General features: G+C 40.3%; 1 protein-coding gene across 2 annotated transcripts in view; it reads right to left on the minus strand.

Moving 5' to 3' along the window:
- Positions 1-21,559, minus strand: part of itpr2 (inositol 1,4,5-trisphosphate receptor, type 2) — a 147,754-nt gene that overhangs the window by 54,451 nt on the left and 71,744 nt on the right. For both annotated transcript variants that reach the window (XM_057835807.1, XM_057835806.1), the window contains exons 38-40: positions 2,733-2,853; positions 667-854; positions 406-586 (exon numbers count right to left, since the gene is read on the minus strand). In XM_057835807.1, the coding sequence (XP_057691790.1) occupies positions 406-586; positions 667-854; positions 2,733-2,853 (490 nt within the window). The remainder of the gene's footprint in view (positions 1-405; positions 587-666; positions 855-2,732; positions 2,854-21,559) is intronic.

The following is a 21,559-nucleotide window of genomic DNA, read 5'->3' on the forward strand; positions in this document are numbered from 1 at the left end:
TTTTTCCAGTTGGGGGCATTGGAGAAAAAACATTTCTGGAGTGAACAAAACAGCAACTATTGAGGTGTGTGTGCAACATGAACCACACAATTTTTTACAATGGCCTTTTGATTGGCTGGGGATGTTGGAAGTCACACGGCATCTGACATGTGCAGCACAGACTGAGAATAACATCCTAAAGAGTGGTCAGTAAAGCAACATTTCACTTGTTTACCATTATTACACATTAAGAATGAACTGGATACGGATTATAGATTTGGTGGAGTTTTTTTTAACACTGCCTTAAGCCTTTCAGCTGCTATACAGCCATTTTGTAATGCAATTGTTAACTTTTCTATGCTCATGCTCATGCAATAGTAATGTAGGGAAGGAGTATTTACAAATAATTTGATTGCTTGCCTGTACCTTTCCTGAAACCGACACTGCCAAAGTCATTGTCATCATCCCTTTTTCTGCTGTTCAGCTCAAACATGTTGACGGAGACAGTGGCGCGGATCTCCTGCTGGGCCAAACGCATGCGGTCGTAAAAAACCTTAAAGAATCTCTCTGACTTCTTCTGCTTGTGCAGTTGGTTGTAGAAGGAGTTCTATGGGAAGCAGACAGACATTTAATTCAACTATTTGTCACTATTGCAGAGAAATTTAAATGCAAGCCGATACCGAGCACCTGTATCTGTGTATTTCCGTCTCGCAGAAGGGCAATCCCCAGCAAGACACTCTCCTCAAACACTTGATCATTCTTAGTGTTGACAATGAGATCAATCACTAGCTCAGATGCCCCAACAATGTCCAGTTGACATTGGATCTCTACTAGGTTACTGGATGGCTTGTCAAAGTCTGCTGTGAGAGAACCTCCTGCACAAATTAGTCACACAGACAATTACGATATGCTGTTTATTTTACTGTAGATGGACACAAATCACATTCAACAAACCATTGAACAGTGTTGTTTCCGTCAATAATGACAATAACGAAAATAATTTGTCAACGAACAATTTTTTTGATGATGAAGACGAACCAAAACCATGTCTTGAGGGACTAAAGCATAATCAGATGGATGTCAGTTTTCGTCTGACGAGACAAGAACGAGATGAAAATTTGCCATAGTTTCAGTCATAAGTTCACAATGTGTGACATTTTCTTATCATATGTGTAGTTAGCATGCATGTTGACTGTGTTTGGTCGTGTCACTATGTAACGTGCTACGCCCCCTAGTCCCACACACAAACTTACTCACCGTCTGTCCACTCCAGGCTCCTTTTGTGAAACACATGTCAGGAGCTGGTTTATAGCGTTCGCGTTAGCATTAGCATTTAGCGTGGTCAGTGTCATCTTAAACTCTTGGAAAAACTTTTTTTTTTTTTTTTTTTTTAACAAACAGTTTGTGGCGTCCAGGTGAGTTTAATTACCGTATTTTTCGGACTATAAGTCGCAGTTTTTTTCATAGTTTGGCTGGGGGTGCGACTTATACTCAGGAGTGACTTAATTGTGAAATTATTAACACATTATGATATCATTTCACATTTTATTTAGGTGTTTTGGAGTGACACTGATGGTTTGGTAAACTTGTTAGCGTGTTCTTTATGCTATAGTTATCTGAAGAACTCTTAATAGCTATGGCCACGTTCGCGTTCTGCCTCTAGCAATGTGTGTTCAATTGTATTATTGACTTTTTTATATTGAAATGCATGCTTTTAGTTTGTGGAGCTTTCACGCCCACGTGGGGGCGCACTCCCACTTGTTTACGCGAAGAAGAGCGCTCACACGCCAGAAGAAGACTGATAGCTACGCAGCGTCTCTGAGCGAGAGCGAGAGAGAGGCATGGCTGCGAACTTACGTTCATTGTTTATGCTTGTAAAACATCTCTACAAAGGCAACGCCTGTGTGTATTATCTTTTCTGTTGTTGTTGTGTGTTTTCCACCCGCTATCGGACACTTAGTGCCACATGTGTGGTTGTTTGAACGATGTGCTAATGCTAGCGAGCGCAAGCTAACCGTTTGTGTCATTGCTGTAATAGCACCTAATTATCATTTATTTACGTTGATGTGAACCTGTTTAGTATCGAGGACGAAATTGATTCAGCAAATTATACGGATGTCCAGCATCGTCATTTGGGAGTTTAGCTCGCTGTATAGCCAGGACCGAGCCGTAGCACTCTGGTGAGGACAGTATATTCGCATCTCGTTGTTCATGCATCATGTGACATCATATTTCACACTTATTCAGCATGTTGTTCTCTATTGTATTTTTATATTAAATTGCCTTTCAAGATGACATATCTGTTCTATGTGTTGGATTTTATCAAGTAAATTTCCCTCAAAAAAGCGACTTATACTCAGGTGCGACTTATAGTCCGAAAAATACAGTAATTGAAAATGATGTACCGTTTTCTTGCTGAGTATGTATTATCATCACGAACATGGTGATGTCCTTGTATACACTACAATTATGTGCTCATCTGTCAATGGTCATTCGAATTCGTTGGAAACCTTTATTTATTTATTCGTGGGCTAAAACTTGTGTTTACAGACGAAAACATTTTAATTAATTGTTGACTAAAATTAGACGAAATTTGTCTGTGTTTCCGTTGATTAAAAATTAGACAAAGACGAACACATTTTGAAATGACTAAAATATGACAGACTAATAAGTATTTTCCTCCAAAAGACCAAGTCGAAAAAAATATCTGATCAAGCCAACTATGTAAAGTAATTTCAATTCCTATACAGTACCTGCGAATGTTGGCTTGGCAAAAAGAGCCGGTGAGCTGCTTCCACTCCCAATCTCAGATTTGGAAATAAGTCTTTGAGTTCCAAAGTAGCGGGTGAGAAGAATCTCTCTCAGCTCCTTTCCCTGCATTAAAAAAAAACAAGACCAAAATGAATTACGACTAACTCGGGAGAAACAAGTAACAATTGGTCTGAAATGAATTAATCAGCCCTGAGAAATTTTTTTTTTTTTAAAATAGATCTCCGAGGATCGATAGATATACAGGCAAAAGGATAGCAATTTTAAGACCACATTTGATTAATCAGCACCGAAAGAAAAAATTGGGCTCCGAGGATCAATGCATATACAGTGGTACCTCAACATATGAACGCATCGACGTACGATACGTAGGAATTGGGAGACAGAGGGGCAAAGGTTGAGCTGCATAGACTCCCCCTACTAGTACGGGAGTTTGGGCCATTTGACCCACTTTGGCTGAAAGTGACAATTTTCTCACACCAGGACAAGTGGATGTTAACAAGCCAACTTATTAAAATGACTATATTAATCAATGTTTGGTGTTTTGATTGGATTGTGCTAAAGAAATAGATACTGTATATTGATTCCGATACATTAATTGCTACAGTCCTAGTACATTCAAGGACTCAAATGATTCCCCTAAGACGATTAACCCGAGAGCTGGTTGTATAAGAGAAACAATGCAAGTTGGCCAAGTAATTTTCCCCCCTTTTTCTGAAAAAAAATTTTTTTTAATAAAAATGAGGTGGGAATAATGTTTATTCTCTACTGGCTTGCATAACTAACAAAGATAACATCTTTTCATGAAGACTAGATGACGACATCACTTTTACATTACTGACCGTCTGCATTGTTCATCTCCAATGCTATTAGAGCACTACATTGTCAAGGATACCATAAACTGTTTCAACTGCATACAGAGACAAATGAGGCAATGTCATGCCTCACCAACGCTGTTGGCTAGGTGCAGTCCAGCTGAAGAAGTGGACGTGCACATGCAGCTGACGCTCTCTGTGTCAGTAAACATCTCATCTGCAGTCAGTGGAGACACTTGTCTGCCTGCACTGTCTGGCTGAGTTTTCACACAAACACCAACACACACCAATACATTCTTCTTGAACTAAAGTTGAGGATCCACTGAGCTCTCCTTATTTCCATGCTGCAACACACCGACAGACAGTGACTAGAAGGCAGACATTACCAGCGCATCCCAAAGCACACTTTCTAACTTATTGCACAAAGAATCATGTTTGACTTTACGCTTCCTTTTTTTCGAGGACGTGTTAGTTTTGTATAAATTGAAAAAGGAAAGTATGACTGAAAGGAAACTCTCTGGGGTTTTTGTTTGTTTTCTCTCTTTTGGGTGCTGCAGTCTGCTGGCTCGCTCTGCAGAGAGAGAGGAGATGGGAGGCAGGATGGCGGCAGAGGAGAGTCAGCTCAGTCTGACTCATCTAGCTACTGCATTAAAGAGAAACCCTCCAGTCAGACATGCAGTAGCCATGAGAGGAGTGATAGATATAGAGATAGTGTAACTTATTGTGCGAAGGTTGGGGGAGTGCAGTCCAGGATTTTTAAAAAAGTATGGTGCAGGTTTTCTTGGGGTTTTAAAATGTGCACCGGCACGCCACAATGCGGCTTGGTGTCCAGAACTGCCGGTCCCCACCTACGGCTTCCACACATCCCCAATTTTCCCCTCCTCTTTCCCTTCTCCCACCGTTTCTCTGGATTACATTTGCGCTATCTGTATTTTCTCGGACAGAGAAGCATGGAGGAAAATTGAAAGCGGTTGCCCTTTGTAATACTCTGGTCAGACAAGGTCAATAGTCTGCGAAACTGAGGTCATAGGGAGCAAAGTGTTAGCCAAATAAATGAGGTCCAAATCATGCAGACAGCTACTAGTGGCACCTAACTATGTGGCAAATGGCACACACTGAAAACAACATTTTGTATTCTTTAAATCCCTATCTCTGGTAGATGTTTTGATAAAGTCAGGATGAGGTATCTTTAGAAATAACTGTAATAACTGTGAGGTCCATTCCTTTTTTCTTTTGTGTTTGACCGACTATTTGGACTCTACTTTAAAGCATGGCTCCAGACTAGGCATGTTTCGTATGGCAGGTATGATATTCCAAAATATCATGTTTTCACTGTATTACGGTATTGCAATTACTGCTCTAAAATGTGTTACTTTGAGATATCGGCGTTTTATTTTATTTATTTATTTTTTAATTCCATTGAACAGTATTTTATTTTTTCAAAACATTAGCAAATTGGAACATAAGTATAATGTTAAGTTAAAAAAAAAAAGTCTACATAAAATTTAAATAAATGCAGTCCTAAACAGCCACAGCTCAACATTATTATCATCAGAACAAAAATAATTGAATTATTTTCCATAAAAAGCACGTATGACTTGTATCATGTTTACATTATTCACACACTCTCTTTCTCAACACAGACAGTTGCCAGAGAGAAAAAAACATTACCACCGCTTTACCACCGCTAGACACACTAAACACGCTGGAATTAACTCCCGTAACTTGTGGGAAACGTTCACGACAGTGTTTACTACCTTTAATTTTGTATAAATGCTAATCATACTGGAGATTTTGCTCCTCGGCGGCCGCCATCCACAAACTTGTTTTAAACGTTGGCCCTCCTCCTCTAAGCCACGGCCGTCTCTAACTTTTCCATAGCCGAAGTATTTCCATACCAGCAATTTTGTTTTGTTCGATGGCGGAAATAAGTTCAGGAATTTCACCTCCTCCAGCCATCTTTTAGCACAGCTGACTCATTGACACTGAGCAACAACCGGTGGGGGAGGGTTGAGCCTTGCAGCTGCAAGCGAGGGATTTCTCCATGCATTTTTGGGACATAAAAAAATAGTTAATACCTTAGGAACAGTATGACGGAAATTTTTTACCTTGAAATCAGTAATCAGCACATGTCTACTCCAGACTTTTTTTTACCAAGTGCATAGTGGCCCCTAACTTAAAATTTTAGGGGCGCAAGCAGAAGATTGAGGGGGGCACACTGTAAATCGACATGCAAAGTTTTCTCTAATTTTCACAGTTTAACCGATAAATACTTTCCTCAAGAATGCATAAAACTACAAACTTATGAATCTATTTTATTCTCTATCGGTTTTAACATCAAACAGGATACTATTTAGAAAAAAATTAGGTTACCATGGGAATTTTGTTTTATTTCTGTCGCTGGCACTACAACCAATCAGCAACGGATTTATTGATCGAGGACACTGGTCAACCCGGAAATTGACATCCACACGCCACACTTTGTCAACATGGAGGAGCGTATCATTTTAGCAGTATGCGACTAGCATATCCTTTGTGATACCTCTTGGCATGATTTCCGGGACATAAAAAGCAGCAGTATGGGAAGTTGTTAGCACTCAGAAAAGACCGGAAATTTTAAAATGCCCTCCAAATTCATAGCTAATCAGTGACGAGTGATGACACACAGGCAGAGGGCGGTGCGTGTCACTGTCGTTTGTCGCTGCAGTCGCATCGCGCCCCGTGTGTTCGTTTTCAGCTCAATGGCGAGGAGTTATTCCCCCCGTTGGCCTCCTTTGAAACTGTGTCGGCAGGTTTGTTGGAAAGAAATGTCAATTATTGTCCTTTTTACCATTGTTCGCAAGTGCTGTCAAGTTTTCCTGATACCCCAATCATAACCGGCTCCACATATTGCCTGACCACACCTTCCTTTTCTTCTGTTGTATTTTTCCTTGCAAACCAGCTCGTTATATTACCGCAAACGAGTGGATTTAACTGTGAAGGAGTTTCTCAGCAACAACAACAAAATGCCTTGTTACTGGTCACACATGTGCAAGTAGATGAAAAAAAATACTCGTACTGGCTCTAATTTTAGTCACAAAATGTGACCATTTGGTGGCCGTTTGGAGCCCTGCTTTAAAGGACAAGGAATCATATTAAGTTTTATTTGCAGGCATATACATGTTAAACTGATGCACAACTAAAACCACAAATTCATCCTCCATTGTTCAAAACTAAAAGAGTCCAAACTTACTGAACTTTAATAAAAATAATAATTAAATAAAAAAATTTAAAAACTTATGAATAAATAAAGACTTTGGGCTCCATTTTTATTAACGACAGAGTTAGAAATGCCCTACAATCAAGTTAGTACATGAGACCGTGGACATTGAAGCAAATGTGTTGTGAAACGGCACGAACCGCCCACTTTCATATGCACCTACACTGGACTTAAAATAGAGCTGTTGATGTTTAAATACAAATCTAAACTTTTGTTATGCTTTTCTTAAGTTTACCGCAATATCTTTGAGTTGGTTAAATTAACTGGAGCTTGTGTTTATTTTTTTCTTTAAAGGGATCCACGGATAGAAAGACTTCGTAGTTCTTAAAATATAAACAATATTTATAAGTTAAAATAATTTGACATTGAAACTCCTCTTGATGTTTTCTGTTTTATACAATTTGTAAAATTAGTTTAACTAGTAGGTGGTCATTGTTGTTGAGTGGTGATGTCACATGGTTACGCTGCCGGGCTTCCAGAGTATGACTCTAGCGATTCAAACATGTTATTTGTTCAACCCTTTCAATTTGAACCTGAGAGGAACATTATTGAGCATGATAGCACTGTCAATATTTCACAAAACAAGCAGCAATAGCAAAATGAACAGTAAAGATGGGATGAGACGTGACAAGAGTAGGGGGAAAAAAACTGTTCTGCCAAAATGTGCTACACCACCGAAACGTCCTATAAGAGGCGAATCTGACACCCAAAGTACTACCATGCACTTTCAGCTTGTTTTGCGTAGATGCACCAAGACAGAACATACTAAACATGCCTAAGAAAATACTTGAACGTAGTAATATCAAATAAGGGTGGTTTAAATATGTAAATAATGTGGTCAACAAATCAGCTACCTGCTTTAAAGCTACCTACCACAAGAAAGCACTATGCTTAAAAGTATGAGAGGGAAACACAGGCAAAAGTATTTTGAGGCAATGAAAAGGTGATAAAAGACTCAATAAAAACACAAATAGTAAGTACTCGCCGCTTTTAACCGATGAGCGCATGTGTTGGACATCTCGCCATGTAGAAGAAATTGCAGTAACCCAGTGTTCCGTCAAATTTTGTACATTTATTACGGTATATTTTGCTCCAAAAGCTGTTGTGGCGGTGAATAAGCCCTCTTTTACATTCAGTTGGACTCTCAAGGCTATACAAAGGTGCTAAATAAACAAGTTACATCATGAACATTTATGTGAATATGTCGTAAATAATGCTTAACGACACGACGAAGACGTTAACAGTGAGCGAGCAGCATGCAGTGCAGTGCAGTGTGAAGCTAACACGGCAGGATGTGTCTGAGGAAAACCTTTCTACATGTCCGTCCATGATCAAACCTAAGTAAATATTCGTTTCTTTAAATAAAGTTTATCGTGTTTACTTTGGAACCGCTGCATTCGCTGCCATTTTTAACATTACACATATGCGCAAAACCGCAAAGTTGCAATTTCTGATGGTGTGCAAAATTTGACAGAACACCAGTAGTATTTGACGAGTGACAGTAACAATCTACGTCATCACCCCGAGCACCTATAAAGCATGTACTAAAAATGGATTTTTAAATCAATTGTGATATTTTGTGTTTCTAATAACATATTTTAGTCAAAGAGAGCAATTGTGGCTTATTCTAGCCTACAAGTGTTTAAGTCCAAGGATCACTTCAAAGAAATTTATTTGGCTTGTCAAAAACACTCAATTGTCTTTCCCCTGAAGAACAGCTTTAATTTTTCGGCAGTGTGTTTGGAGGGATTGCCAAAAGTATAAAGGAGTATCAACATATCGATACCGAAATTTTGTATTCGGATACAGTATTTGATTGCAACATTATCGATAGTCCATCAGGTCGCTGCGGTACTTCTCACCATGGAGAATGTATAGCTCGGGGGTCAGCAACCCACTGCTCTGGAGCCGCATGCGGCTCTCTTTAGCACTGCCCTAGTGGCTCCCTGGAGCTTTTTCAAAAATGTTTGAAAATGGAAAAAGATGGGGGAGGGAAATATATTTTTTGTTTTAATAAGGTTTCTGTAGGAGGAGAAACATGATTCTAATTCATTAATATTGTCATGAAGTTAAACTTGAGGCGGCATTGTACAACAGAGTAGTCACGTGGTGTGTCATTCTCTATAGGATGCACTGCAGGGAAAATAAACCATATTTTCCGCACTCTCAGGTGCACCTAAAAGCTTTAAATTTTTCAAAAGCGAACAGTGCGCCTTATAATCTATTGCGCCTTATACAGTGGGGAGAACAAGTATTTGATACACTGCCAATGGGAAAAACCATTCGCAGTGTATCAAATACTTGTTCTCCCCACCATTGGCAGTGTATCAAACACTTGTTCTCCCCACTGTATATGAATCTATATTGAGCCACAAAAGCTCGCACATGAACTTTGAGCGCAGCTCCATCTAATGAATGCATAACGTAACCCCAGCCTCCACTGTAGTGTCCATTCTATGCGCCTTATAATGCTTGCGCCTTATACATGGAAAAAGTTTTTAAATGGTCCATTCATGGAAGGTGCACCTTATAGTGTAGAAAATACTATAATCATGAAGCCTCATTATGTATTTGTAGCCAATTTACCGGTAGTCATCTTGATAATAGGCTAAAATAACTAATATAGATACATACAGTACGTGTTGCCTTCATTATAAGGCTTATTTATATGAGGCTTTTAAATTTGCAGCTCCAGACATATTTGTTTTTTTTGGTCCAATATGGCTCTTCCAACATTCTAGGTTGCTGACCTCGGGACTATAGCTCTCCACACAAGACCGAATCAGTGGAAAGAGTAAGAGCGTACTCACACCAGGAAAGTCCATAGTTTGCTTTCTTTGGTTCGCCTAAAAACACATTTGGTTCTGACTTTTTTGATGCGATTCCTTTTCACATCGCAATTCGAGAAAGTGACCAAGTATTTAGCAACAAACCTACACATGTGCAAAAATCGTTCAATCATTGGACAAAACGATCTGGGCAGTCTGAGTAACTCGCTAAAAATGGAATTAAACAATCACAGAGTTCCCGAGTACTGCAAACGTGCTCATAATGATTTGTTTTATCCAATTACAAGCATTTGTGGGAAATTTGGCGCTTCAGAGGCCTTGCATGCCACGTTCAATTTCCAATTTGTGACCAGTGATATTACTGTGTAGTATAGTACGCATGTAGTGGCCAAGCGTGTTTATTTCCTCACAAAGTGGCAACCAGTCTATAAAAAGGTACCATACTTAAATGTCAGTTTTTCAACAGCAATGGTGTTTAATTAACAGATTATGCTATAAAGTAAAATTTAAAAAAATATTAAAGTGGACAAAGAAAAAGATCATGGTTCCTACAATGAAATAAGGATTCAAAACACATGAAACTAGCCATTTTCAAGAGATTGGACAATTCTAAAAGGTCTGAGGAAGTATAGCTGATACAATCCATGCAGTTTTTAGACGGCGCCTAGAACAGCTGGAGCAATTTGCGCACAGGGCAGGCCAAAACACACTAAAGACACAATCTACTTGAGCGCGGACCTTTCTGGAATATATCAAACAGACGTACAGTACATTTAAATGACCATTAACATTGCAAAAACTTTTTACATAATCCACTCGACTCCAAATATCATAGTCCAAGTAAGGGTTTACATGTGTTTTGGTAGGAGTTGCAGAGGAACAACAGAGAATTTATTTGGTGAAATGCAATTGTAATTTACGCAGAAGAGATCTCCTGATCAATGCTGATGGTAGATGATAGATCGTAAGTGAAAGACAAATTACCAGTTTTAAAAACAGATTTTCAATCACCTCTCATTTAGAATTGCGAGTGGTTTGTTATGAGAAGTGTTTTTATTATTTGAATGTTAATCATAGGCTGTTTTTTTTATACATCATTTCATTAGTAATGTTGTTATACTCTAATTGAATTAACTTAATTCTGATAAATCCCACATCCAGGAAACTTATGAAAAGCTAGACACTCATCACATGCGCACAGTTACAATGTTTTCGAGATGCACTGTCCTGGCACAGAAAAAGCTTTTATCCAGCAAATAGGCACAACAGCAAAACAAATTAGATCCACATGTGAGAGCAATTGGTGAGGCAGCTTCAAGGAAATTTGAGAAACGCAGCATAAACAAGAAGTCCAACTGATAGCAGGAGGGTTCCACGTGATTTGTTAATTTATTAAATTGAAGAGTGATATGATGAAAATAGGCTTGTTTGTTTGATATAAATTGATATGGGTGCAAAAATTAAAACTGTATGGCAGATTGATGTTTGTTTTCCTGTCCAGTTTGACGTACAGTCCTAGATTAACTGATTTGCAAAAGATCTGGTCAAGATATTATACCAAACATTTCACCTGAAGTCGAAATGATGTTCGTCAAGTGTGAGACGTCACAGAGGAACACAAAAGCTGTATTTATTCCACACGAATTATGTTAGAGGGCAACCAGCATGTCAGACAGCATGCTTTTATTTGCAGAAGAAGAGTGCTGGCATAGAGAAAGAAGAGCGTGTTCACTGTAAAATGAATGTAAAAGCATGCCACAATTTAACAAACTCATCTACTGTAAAGTTTGGACTGCCAAACAAAAACATTCCCCCAGTAGCTTCTCAATTATGATCCTTTATTCACAGACTTTTCCAATCCCAGGATTATATTTATAGTTTATCCTTACCAGACCAAAGTCATGTTTGTTATATTTTCATTTGGCATGAACTTCTCACATACTTTCGATCAACATACCTTGAGTTGCACCTGCCACCAAGTCTTCACCCGACCCAGACACGGCAAGACAAGTGGATTCTGCTACTTAGCTATCAGTCACAGCCGCACAACCCAATAAAAGTCCGGACTTAAATTTGAAATGTTTAGAATGTAAGTGATTGACTGCCAAAAGCAAGCCAGCTTTCCCTCACACAATTTTGATGAGGGGAAACAATCTTTTATTCATTGGGAAAAAAATGTGAACTCCTAAATGGTTCGAATACAAAGTTTACAAAAACATGGCAAACCTTTTAGGAAATCCTGGGTCTTATCAGCCCTTGTTAAAGACATGAATCAGTTCAGTTCTTCATTATTCTTTATCCCCATTGATTGCTTAAATTGGTATAAAGGTAGTACCCGGGTTACGACGTACCCGACTTAAGTGATTTCGACTTTACGTCGCCGGAGCCTCGTCTGTCATTTTGTTTGAATAATGTTGACTTTTTGTTTTGTGATGCATGCTATTATTTTGGCGCAGGAAGCATAGAGAAGGTAATACTACCACACCCGAGTAAAAGCGCATGTACACACAAAGAAGAATGTATTTGCTCCCACGAAGAAGTCACGCAGCTGAGTAAGAGAAGGGAAAGATGACAGCTGCAAGCCTGCACGCACATTTGTGAAGCATCCATAGAGGCGAAACCTGTATACAACACCTTTTGTACTGTTTATTCTGCGTTTCCAATTGTGGTCAAATACTTGGGGCGAGTTTATGTGATTGTGTTTGATGATGTGCAGACGCTAACTGATACGTGCTAATCATTGGTGTGGATTGTTGTTGCTGTACCAGCAGCTGGTTATACACGCAAATTTGAATTGGTGTTGTTGAAGATGAAACTGATTTAATTTCATTTTTATCTTAGTTTTATTCTGCAAGTGATTATGTCATGAGCAGCAAACATGTCTGACATCGTCAATTTGGAGTTTAGCTCGGTGTCTAGCTCCAACATCTTGGCGAGGACAGTACAATGACGTATAATACAAGATTTTGGATAGTTATTTTGAGATTTGGGGGGTATTTAGGGGTACTTCTATGGTTAATTACGATTTACGTGGAAATAAGGGTTACGTCGCCAGCATAAGAACTAGAGATGTCTCGATCCGATATTTGGATCGGATCGGACGCCGATATGGGCAAAAAAATGCGCATCGGTATCGGATCTGAACACGGGAAAAATTCCGATCCAGACTTCCGATCCAGTTTTTTTTTTAAAGTCCGGTCCGGGTTTTCCAGCGCTCCGATTTACATAATCCATTCCAGTTTTTGCTTCGGTTTCCCCAAAATCCGGTCCGCATTTTACGGCACACCTTCAACACACAACATTACCGTCTCCCAATTTACCGAGAGACTTTATCGGTAAAAATGTCAGCTTTGTGGGATCATTTCACCTTAAAGGACGACAAAGACGAAGAGGCAGAGTGCAACATATGCCACAAAAAAGTCAAGCGTGGTGGTAAAGCTGTAAGAACTTTTAATGCAACCAACCCAATCAAGCATTTAGCGAAATACCACCACAAACAATATGAGGAGTACAGGGTGACCCAAAAAAAAGTTTACACTGCCATAATACAACTTAAATGCCATGTTTATTCATCTTAGAATTAGAATTTAATCACAAATTATACATTATTGTAAAGAACATGTACAGTACACTCTATTTTTCAATGTGTCCTCCCTTAAATGTCACAACAGCCTCCAGGCGCCTGCGGAACGCTTGACAGGTCTTCTTTATGTAGGATGCTGTCATCTTTTCCCAAGATCTAACAATGGACCTCTCTAAGGCTGCCACAGAAGTTTGTGGCTTTTTACAGGACCTGTCCTCCACAGTTGCCCATATACTATAATCCAGGGGATTGAGATCTGGACTCTGGGGTGGCCACATATCACCTTGTCAATCAACTTTTTGGTCCGCACAGATCGGCACTTCCAGACCCAGGTTTTCGTGAGGCTGTTCCAGTATCTTTCAGCTTCTTTTTAACTTTGTAGACTGCACATCTGGATATTCTCAGATTTGCTGCAATCTCAGTAGGTGTCAGACCGGCACGCAGCAATTCAGGTACAGCTAAAGTTTTCTTCATTTTCAGCAGAAGCACAGGAATTGTAGAGACGAGAGATTACCAGCTGCATTGAGTGACCTTAATGAATCACTTAAGCATGACAACCTATTTAGATATGTTTCAGTGGCTTTTAAACAAGCAGTCAATTGAGTGTAAACTTTTTTTTGGGTCACCCTGTATGTTAAGAAAACCGAACACAAAAAGAAGTCAAAAAGAAAGGTCCTACCCAACTAACACTGGCAAAAAATTTTGCTATGCGTGAAAAACTGGCACTCGACAGTCCCAAAGCCCAGGGAATAACAAGAGATTACCAGCTGCATTGAGTGACCTTAATGAATCACTTAAGCATGACAACCTATTTAGATATGTTTCAGTGGCTTTTAAACAAGCAGTCAATTGAGTGTAAACTTTTTTTGGGGTCACCCTGTATGTTAAGAAAACCGAACACAAAAAGAAGTCAAAAAGAAAGGTCCTACGCAACTAACACTGGCAAAAACTTTTGCTATGCGTGAAAAACTGGCACTCGACAGTCCCAAAGCCCAGGGAATAACAAGAGTCATTGCCGAAGAATTCATTCTGGATGACGAGCCATTATCTCACGTGAGTAAAGACGCACCATCCAACACGTGATTCGGCCGCTGAAGATTCGAAAGCTATTCACAAACATCGAAATTCCGATTATTGAAATATGTCAAGTAAAGCGGAACTAATAAACAGCGCGGTCTTCGGGACGCAATGCGGTCAGTTTCTCATTGCGTCCCGAAAGTAAACATAACTTGTCTTAGACCCGGGTAATGCCAATGCTCAACTCACGGCTTTAGCTCAACTCATGCCGCTGGATAAAAAAACACAAGAATACCTGACATCTGCTGACAGCCGCAACAAACTACGTCAACGTCGTTTTACTGGAGATAATAGATATCATATGTATATAGAATCAGATGCTACATGACAGACTCGACTGCGTTAGCAACATTGAAGCATTGAAAACCAGATGCGTTAGTAAACAACCGCTATCTTAAAGCAGAAGACTTCCCTAGTAGGCTGTTGTGAACCTTCCAAGCGAACCTAATTAACTTTTTATCTAAAATACTCCTAAATCGGCAAAATCTTGACTTGAATCTATCTTCAAAACAGTTTTAAAACTTTCACATGTCGAGAGTAGACAGAAGGGAAATTATGGAATAACGGGAGCAATTTTAACAACTTTAACAGTTGATTCGCAAAATTAAATGAATTGAATGTAATTTAAAGCTGCTGATACAGAATGGGGACTTGAGTATTTTATTTACTGTTTTAAAATGTTAACTTCATACTGAAATAGAGGCTTTTTATACAATTTTTGTAACTAATGCACGAAACATTAAAAGCATCTAATAGCTTGGGGGATTTGTGGGATTTTCCACTGAGGTTGTTGGTGTGTTTTGCTTTTTTAAGACAGTTTACAATATTACTTGCACGTTTTACTGACTGACTATGCCATTTCTGTTTGTTATTTATAATGTTTTGTGTTTGTCACTGAATAAACAGGTCAGTTTCTTGTTACCAACCGTTGTGTGTTATTCAAACTCACCTAATTCAGCTGGCTAGTTGTTATCAAGGGTACTAAAACCTTTTTAAACATGAGTCTGACGACTAAGTAAGGAGGCTAAATAACTTTAAACTTTAACACATGCTCAGATAGTGGCCGATACCGATACCGACCTATCGGTATCGGATTGGAAGTGCCAAACTATATCGGTATCGGATCGAAAGTGCAAAAACCTGGATCGGGACATCCCGAATAAGAATGGAAATCGTTCGTAACATGAGGTCTACCTGTATAGCTACATTGTTACAATGCCCAAAAAGCTTTACATTAGCACACATTTACCCTTTCACGAACACATTCACGCCAATGGTGCTGCTGCCAACCCATTGGAGGCAAATTAGGGTTCGGTAACTTCAGTGCCTTGCCCAAGGGCACTTCGACAGTTTGAAGTTATAGCTGGGAATCGTACCACAACCCAGAACAACCCGAGCTACCAACTGTGCCACGGCCACCCCGTATAGGTGACAAACTATTGTAATTATTACATATTGATATTCCCAAAAGTTAGCTTCCATAGCTGTGGGTGTGACCACCAAGGCCCCCACATTTGGCTGCCGCCCAACTCACTGTGCACCCGACCCCTTTTGCCCTCCCACAAGTGGTGAGCCCATGGGAAGGAGACCCCCGTTGCCTTTTTGGGCTTTTCCCAGCCGGGCCCCATCAATACAAGCCTGGCCACAAGACGCTCGCCTTTGCCGGACCTGGCTCCAGAGGGGGGCCTAGGTAACAACCTGCGTCACAACCTGCGTGCAAGGGAAACTGAGTTCATTTGTATTTCTCATCATAAAGGGTCTTTTTTTGCATGCTTTGTCTGGTTCCTCACCTAGGACCAGTTTGCCATGGGTGACCCCACCAGGGACATAAAAACCCCTAGACCCCTACATAGCTCCTAGGATCATTGGGACACGTAAACCTCTCCAGAACAATGAAGTGATGACTCACGGAGGAGCTCACGGTGGGGGCTCATGCATCTGGTACGGATGCCCCCTGGACGCCTCCCTGGAGAGGTGTTCCAGGCATGTCCCAACGGCAGGAGGCCTCCGGGATGACCCAGAACACACTGGAGATACTATGTCTCGCGGCTGGCCTGGGACAGTCTTGGGATCCCGCCGGAGGAGTTGGTTGAAGTGGCTGGGGAGAGGGAAGTCTGGGCTTCCCTGCTAAATCTGCTGCCCCCGTGACTCGACCCCGGATTAAGCCATAGATCAATGGATGGCTGGATTGACAAATTGCTATTGTATCATTGTATTCAATATCCCAATTTGTGCTATTGAAGGCAAACACAATTTAAAAAGACTAAACATTTGGAATATGACACCTCTTGCTTTAAAAAAAAAAAAAAAAAAAAAAAAAAAAAAAAAAAAAAAAGGGGGGAATTAAAAAAATTAAGTTATCCATCCCACAATTTATCCATTGGAGTAAACGAATGGATGGATGAGACTTCATTTTCTCTAGCATTCTTTTTTATTTATTTTACATTTCGCGTGTGTGCTCAACAGACCAAATAACACGCTAACACGCAAACATACACACACTTCCTCTGCCTAGTCACGGTCAGAGCAGACAAACAACACGTGCTGATCTCCTGTCACCGAGGAAACAAGAACATATTATGTCCTAACAAACACCTGACTGATGGATCATAGACAATCTTTCTCCTGCCATTAGAACTATCGCTGGCGGGGTTTAGCCATTAGCATTTATGTCCTTTAATTAACTTTCTTATTAAGGGTCACAGAGTTTAAATTGGCTGACTTCAACTTTCTTACTGGGCACAGCAGACAGCTAATCAGAGTGCATTCAAATAAAGGTCAAATCATGTGAGGTGTCCATGAGCTCATCCATCCCTTTTCCTACCTGCCTGCCTTGATCTGCGTGGAAGGACGTAAGCCGCGTTCCACTAGACTAGAGCCATCGGCAGACACACTACCAGGCAAAACCCATCAAGATGAGCTCACACATAGTCACAGCCAGCATGGCCCTGCATGTCTGGGAATGTGCCTGTGTCTAAGCGTGGCTTACCATATACATGTGTGCATGCGATGTGCTTAGCATTGAGAGAGTGGTAATCTGTAAATCTGCTTTGCCTTGGGCAGGTGGTGTTAAAATTGGCAAGTGAGGGAAAAAAGGACAGTGTGACTGATGGGGATGAGTGTGAAAGAAAAAAAAGAAGCAGAGATGGAGAGTGTCAAAAATGTTATCTTGATTCATGCATAGGTGTGCATTACATTTACTGAGCAATCTACTAGGATACACATAGCACGAAGCACAGTACAATAAACTCGAGTACCCACCTGTTGCATACTATAAGAAAAAGACATGGCTTTTTAGGCAGAGGTTTCACATGATGTAAATTTGTGGGGGTATATATAATTATTTTAGCATCCAGAATTTTTAATGACGTTTTTGTGACATTTTCCAAGTTCAACTACATTACTGTGTTCACAGTTCAAACTACACCAAACATGTCACACTGAAGTTGGAAATTGGTTCACATGAGTTTTATGAAAATGGCCCAATGGTTGCAGTTCCTGAAAGAAACTGTCAGATTTGGGTGTTTATAGAGTAGTGTGAGTGGTATATTTACTATCTCTTGTGCACTCATCGTCCCACAGTCCACTTTCAATCAAGCAGTAATAAATAATTACAATATTTAGAAAGTTCCACATGTTTCTCCTTATGTCGTCTGCTGACCGATCAGTGAGCAGAGGGACAAGAAAACCCAAGTGTACAACCAGAAAGTGATGGACTCACACAAGGGGAGACTGAAGGAGGAAGAAAGCGTCACCGAACAGACAGAAGAGAGAGACGAAGGAGGGAGGGGAAGGCGTGGGGGAGAACGTGATGTTCCACGTGACATTGGCTCAGCTACTGCAGGCTATTACATAAGTCCAACCCCTGCCCTCTCTCCTCATGGACTGAGCAGACGCCGCTTCTCTCCAATCCCTCACTCTGCAACAGACGCATACTTCCCCCCCCACCTCTTCCGCTCACATGGATCCTCACATGGCTGCTTCCCCCTCAGCCCTCCTCCTGCCATCTCGTTTTTTTTCTCTCCCCACCAACTCATCGCACCCCTGGGGAGCCACCAGCCTCTAATGCTAATGCTGTCACTCCGTCTCCCTCTCCCTGTCTGTTTTTGTCCGTCTCTCTCGTTATTTCCGTCAACTTCTTTCACCCCCTCCCTCTGTGCGGCGAGGCTGCAGCTCCACTCTCAGGGCTACAAGGATATGACAGAGGCCAGAGCGACATGCATGAGCACACACGCCTTCACAAACCGATATTTATCCTACCTCTGCTACACTGTCTGGCCTTTTGAATTCCCTGTTCCACATTTTAAGAAGAGACGATCTACTTGGGATCTAATAATAAGAATATAATGGGAAATAAGTACCATAATTTTCGGTCTATAAGTCGCACCTGAATATATAAGTCAGGCCAAAAATGCTCGAGCGACAAAACTTGAGTAACATTAGAGAATATATTGCAGAGATCAAGAAAAACATTATGCATTCTAGTAATAACAATAAAATGGAGAATAAGGTAAATTGGCATCTACTGTGTAAACATAACATTAACAGTTATTCAGGTAACTACAACCTAAACGACACAACATAACTGGTTCACTGCAATTAAAGTCTTCATCTTCAGTACAACTTTTGGACTACACCATCAAATCTGGAAGAACAGGGCCCACCAATAGCGACCTTCTTTCGGCTGTCAGTGTGGAAAATATGGTAGATAATGAGATCAAGAAAGACATAAAATGTAAATTCATTAAAAGGAAAGAAAATTACTTCATTACATACACACGACAACCACTGTATATTAGCGTTGAGTCATCGGAACAGACTAAAAAGGTCAATAATACAGGTGAAAACAACCAAGAGTCCACGAGTCATCAATTTTAGCCATGGTGCTCCTTAATATCTGTTTAGGGAATATTCCTACATTTAGTCCCAATGCAAACTTTCCTGGATTATCAAGAATGAGACATCCTTATTGGTAGAGTTATATTATCGAGTAGCCGATATTATCGTTGGTTTTTCATAATCGGTTTTGGGCCAAAATGCATGCTGCTTTCAAAGTTAATGTAGAAGCCTTCTGCCTTTATACAAGGGCTGGTCACAGCTTAGCAAAGCAGTTATTCTTCTTGATCATTAGATGTCCCCAAAATAAGATGCTTGGGCTCTGTTATGTGAGCAGACCATTTGCATTCATGGTGTAAAAATTAAATGAAAAATAAATGATTGAAAATAATGAATATGTTAAGTCCACAACCCATATATTGGTATCGGTTTGCTCTCGGTATTGGATTCTTGGAGTTGGACAATATCGGGATATCGGTTAAAAGTCATTCCCGGACAACTCTACTTATATTGCATATTTTTTAATAGATATACTCCTTATTCTACCAGTTTTGATCCCCATAGTTTGGGATTTGGTTTAAGAAGTGTCAGATGATAGTGCATGAAAACTTGCCCCTGATCAATGCCAGGTCATGCGTCAAGAAAAGCCACAATCAAAACATTTTTTCACATATTTATGAAGAACAGATCTGATTAAAAAATCCAATTGTTTCCTCCTTTTCGACACAAAAGTCCTTCCAATTTTGTACGTGTCTAGTGCTGCAACGATTAATCGAGTAACTCGAGCAATTCGAGTAGAAAAACGATTCGAATTAAATTTTGCTGTTTCGAGTATTGGTTTAATTAAAGTCGCGGTGTAAAGGTTTGTTTTGAAAGTGTTCGCATTTAGTTTTATTGATTTGGGAGGATTGCCCTCTAGTGGCAACAGTCAATATGACATAAATCATTTCACGTGTTTCAAGAGCATTGTAAAAAAAATAAAATAAAAAAAATAAAAAGTTAGCATTTAATAGCATTTAAGCTTTTGTTGAACTTAGATTCTCATTTATTTATTTTTTACACCGTTTGAGGCTCAGCTCAGGTATTTTTTATGTTCCTTTACCGATTACATGATTATTCTTCAAACTAATTAATTAATCGATTATTCGACTACTAAAATAATCGATAGCTGCAGCCCTACATGTGTCTATCAAGTGTTTGCAGATAATAAAGTTTTCTGATGTGTCATATGGTAGTGCAGAAAAATGTTTATCAAATTCATTATTTCCAGGCAGTGGACGCCCTAAGTACGGGTAGACATTTTAGTAATGCCGGCACTATTTTACTCAATCAAATGTGAGTACCGTAAATTCCGGACCATTGAGCGCCCCGGATTACAAGCCTCACCCAGTACATTTTTAAAGGAAAAAGCATTTTGTACATACATAAGCCTCTCCTGCCTATAAGCCGCGTGTGCCCACGTATTAAACTGAAATATTTATAAAGAAATACACAGTTTTCCAAGTTTAAATACCATATTTTAACAAATCGGGTTATGATACAGCGCGTGACTTACAGGTAAGGGAGGTGCAAAAGAGCAAGAGACGTGCTGTCGTTGTTGTTGCGGGTGTGTCTGTGTGTGTGCGTCGGCTGCTAGAGGCAGCAGTCGTGTGTTGTTCGACGAGTTTCCAAAATAAAGAATTGCAACCTAACTTAACGGGTTACTATTTGTCATCGTTACAATACCTTAACTTTTCTTTCCAAACAGCGCTGGCAACACGGCACTTAGCTGACTCCTCAAGCTCACTCCTTAGCGTGTCGTCCTCTTCATCACGCAGCAGACCGGCTTTTCGAAACCCGTTGGTGATGGTGGATTTTTTTCACGCTGCTCCACGCTGTCAGACTTTTGCAAAAGTTGCTCTTCTCATACGACCACTTTTGTAAACGATCTGACGCCGCTGGCCATCCAAGCCTTCAATTCAACTCGGCACATCATATCCATTTCTTCTAGCATGATGCGGGTATGCTAATTCTTGCCTGGCACGGCCAGACTGTTCTCCGTGTGTTTTTCAAACACTGAGAGAATAGTCTGAGACCCAGCCCATTAACGCCCTCTCGAGCAAGTACAAAATCAATCGATAAATCAGATTCGTTTATTTGCGTGATGTGCTCTTAACGAGCGGTGTCACTCTTCCGCGTCGGAAGTCGTCTCCACAACACAGACGGCGGACAGGAGAGCCGAAAATATGTTCCAATCCACGGTAAAATCAGTTTTAAATTACCAAAAACACATCGAAACAAGTCAGTGACAACAGTCTGTCTCGCGCTAGCCATGTTGAATAAACTCGCTCTTCTCGTATGTTTACTTCCGCGCGCAAGTCCTTCGTCCCGCCCGTCGCTGATTGGTCCACTCCGCTGTCTGTTTGCTGTGGCTTGCTCCGCTCTGAAAATTTTATCCGCTTAATGGTGGCCA

This window comes from Corythoichthys intestinalis, chromosome 5 (genome assembly GCF_030265065.1).
Source record: "Corythoichthys intestinalis isolate RoL2023-P3 chromosome 5, ASM3026506v1, whole genome shotgun sequence".
NCBI lineage: Eukaryota > Metazoa > Chordata > Actinopteri > Syngnathiformes > Syngnathidae > Corythoichthys > Corythoichthys intestinalis.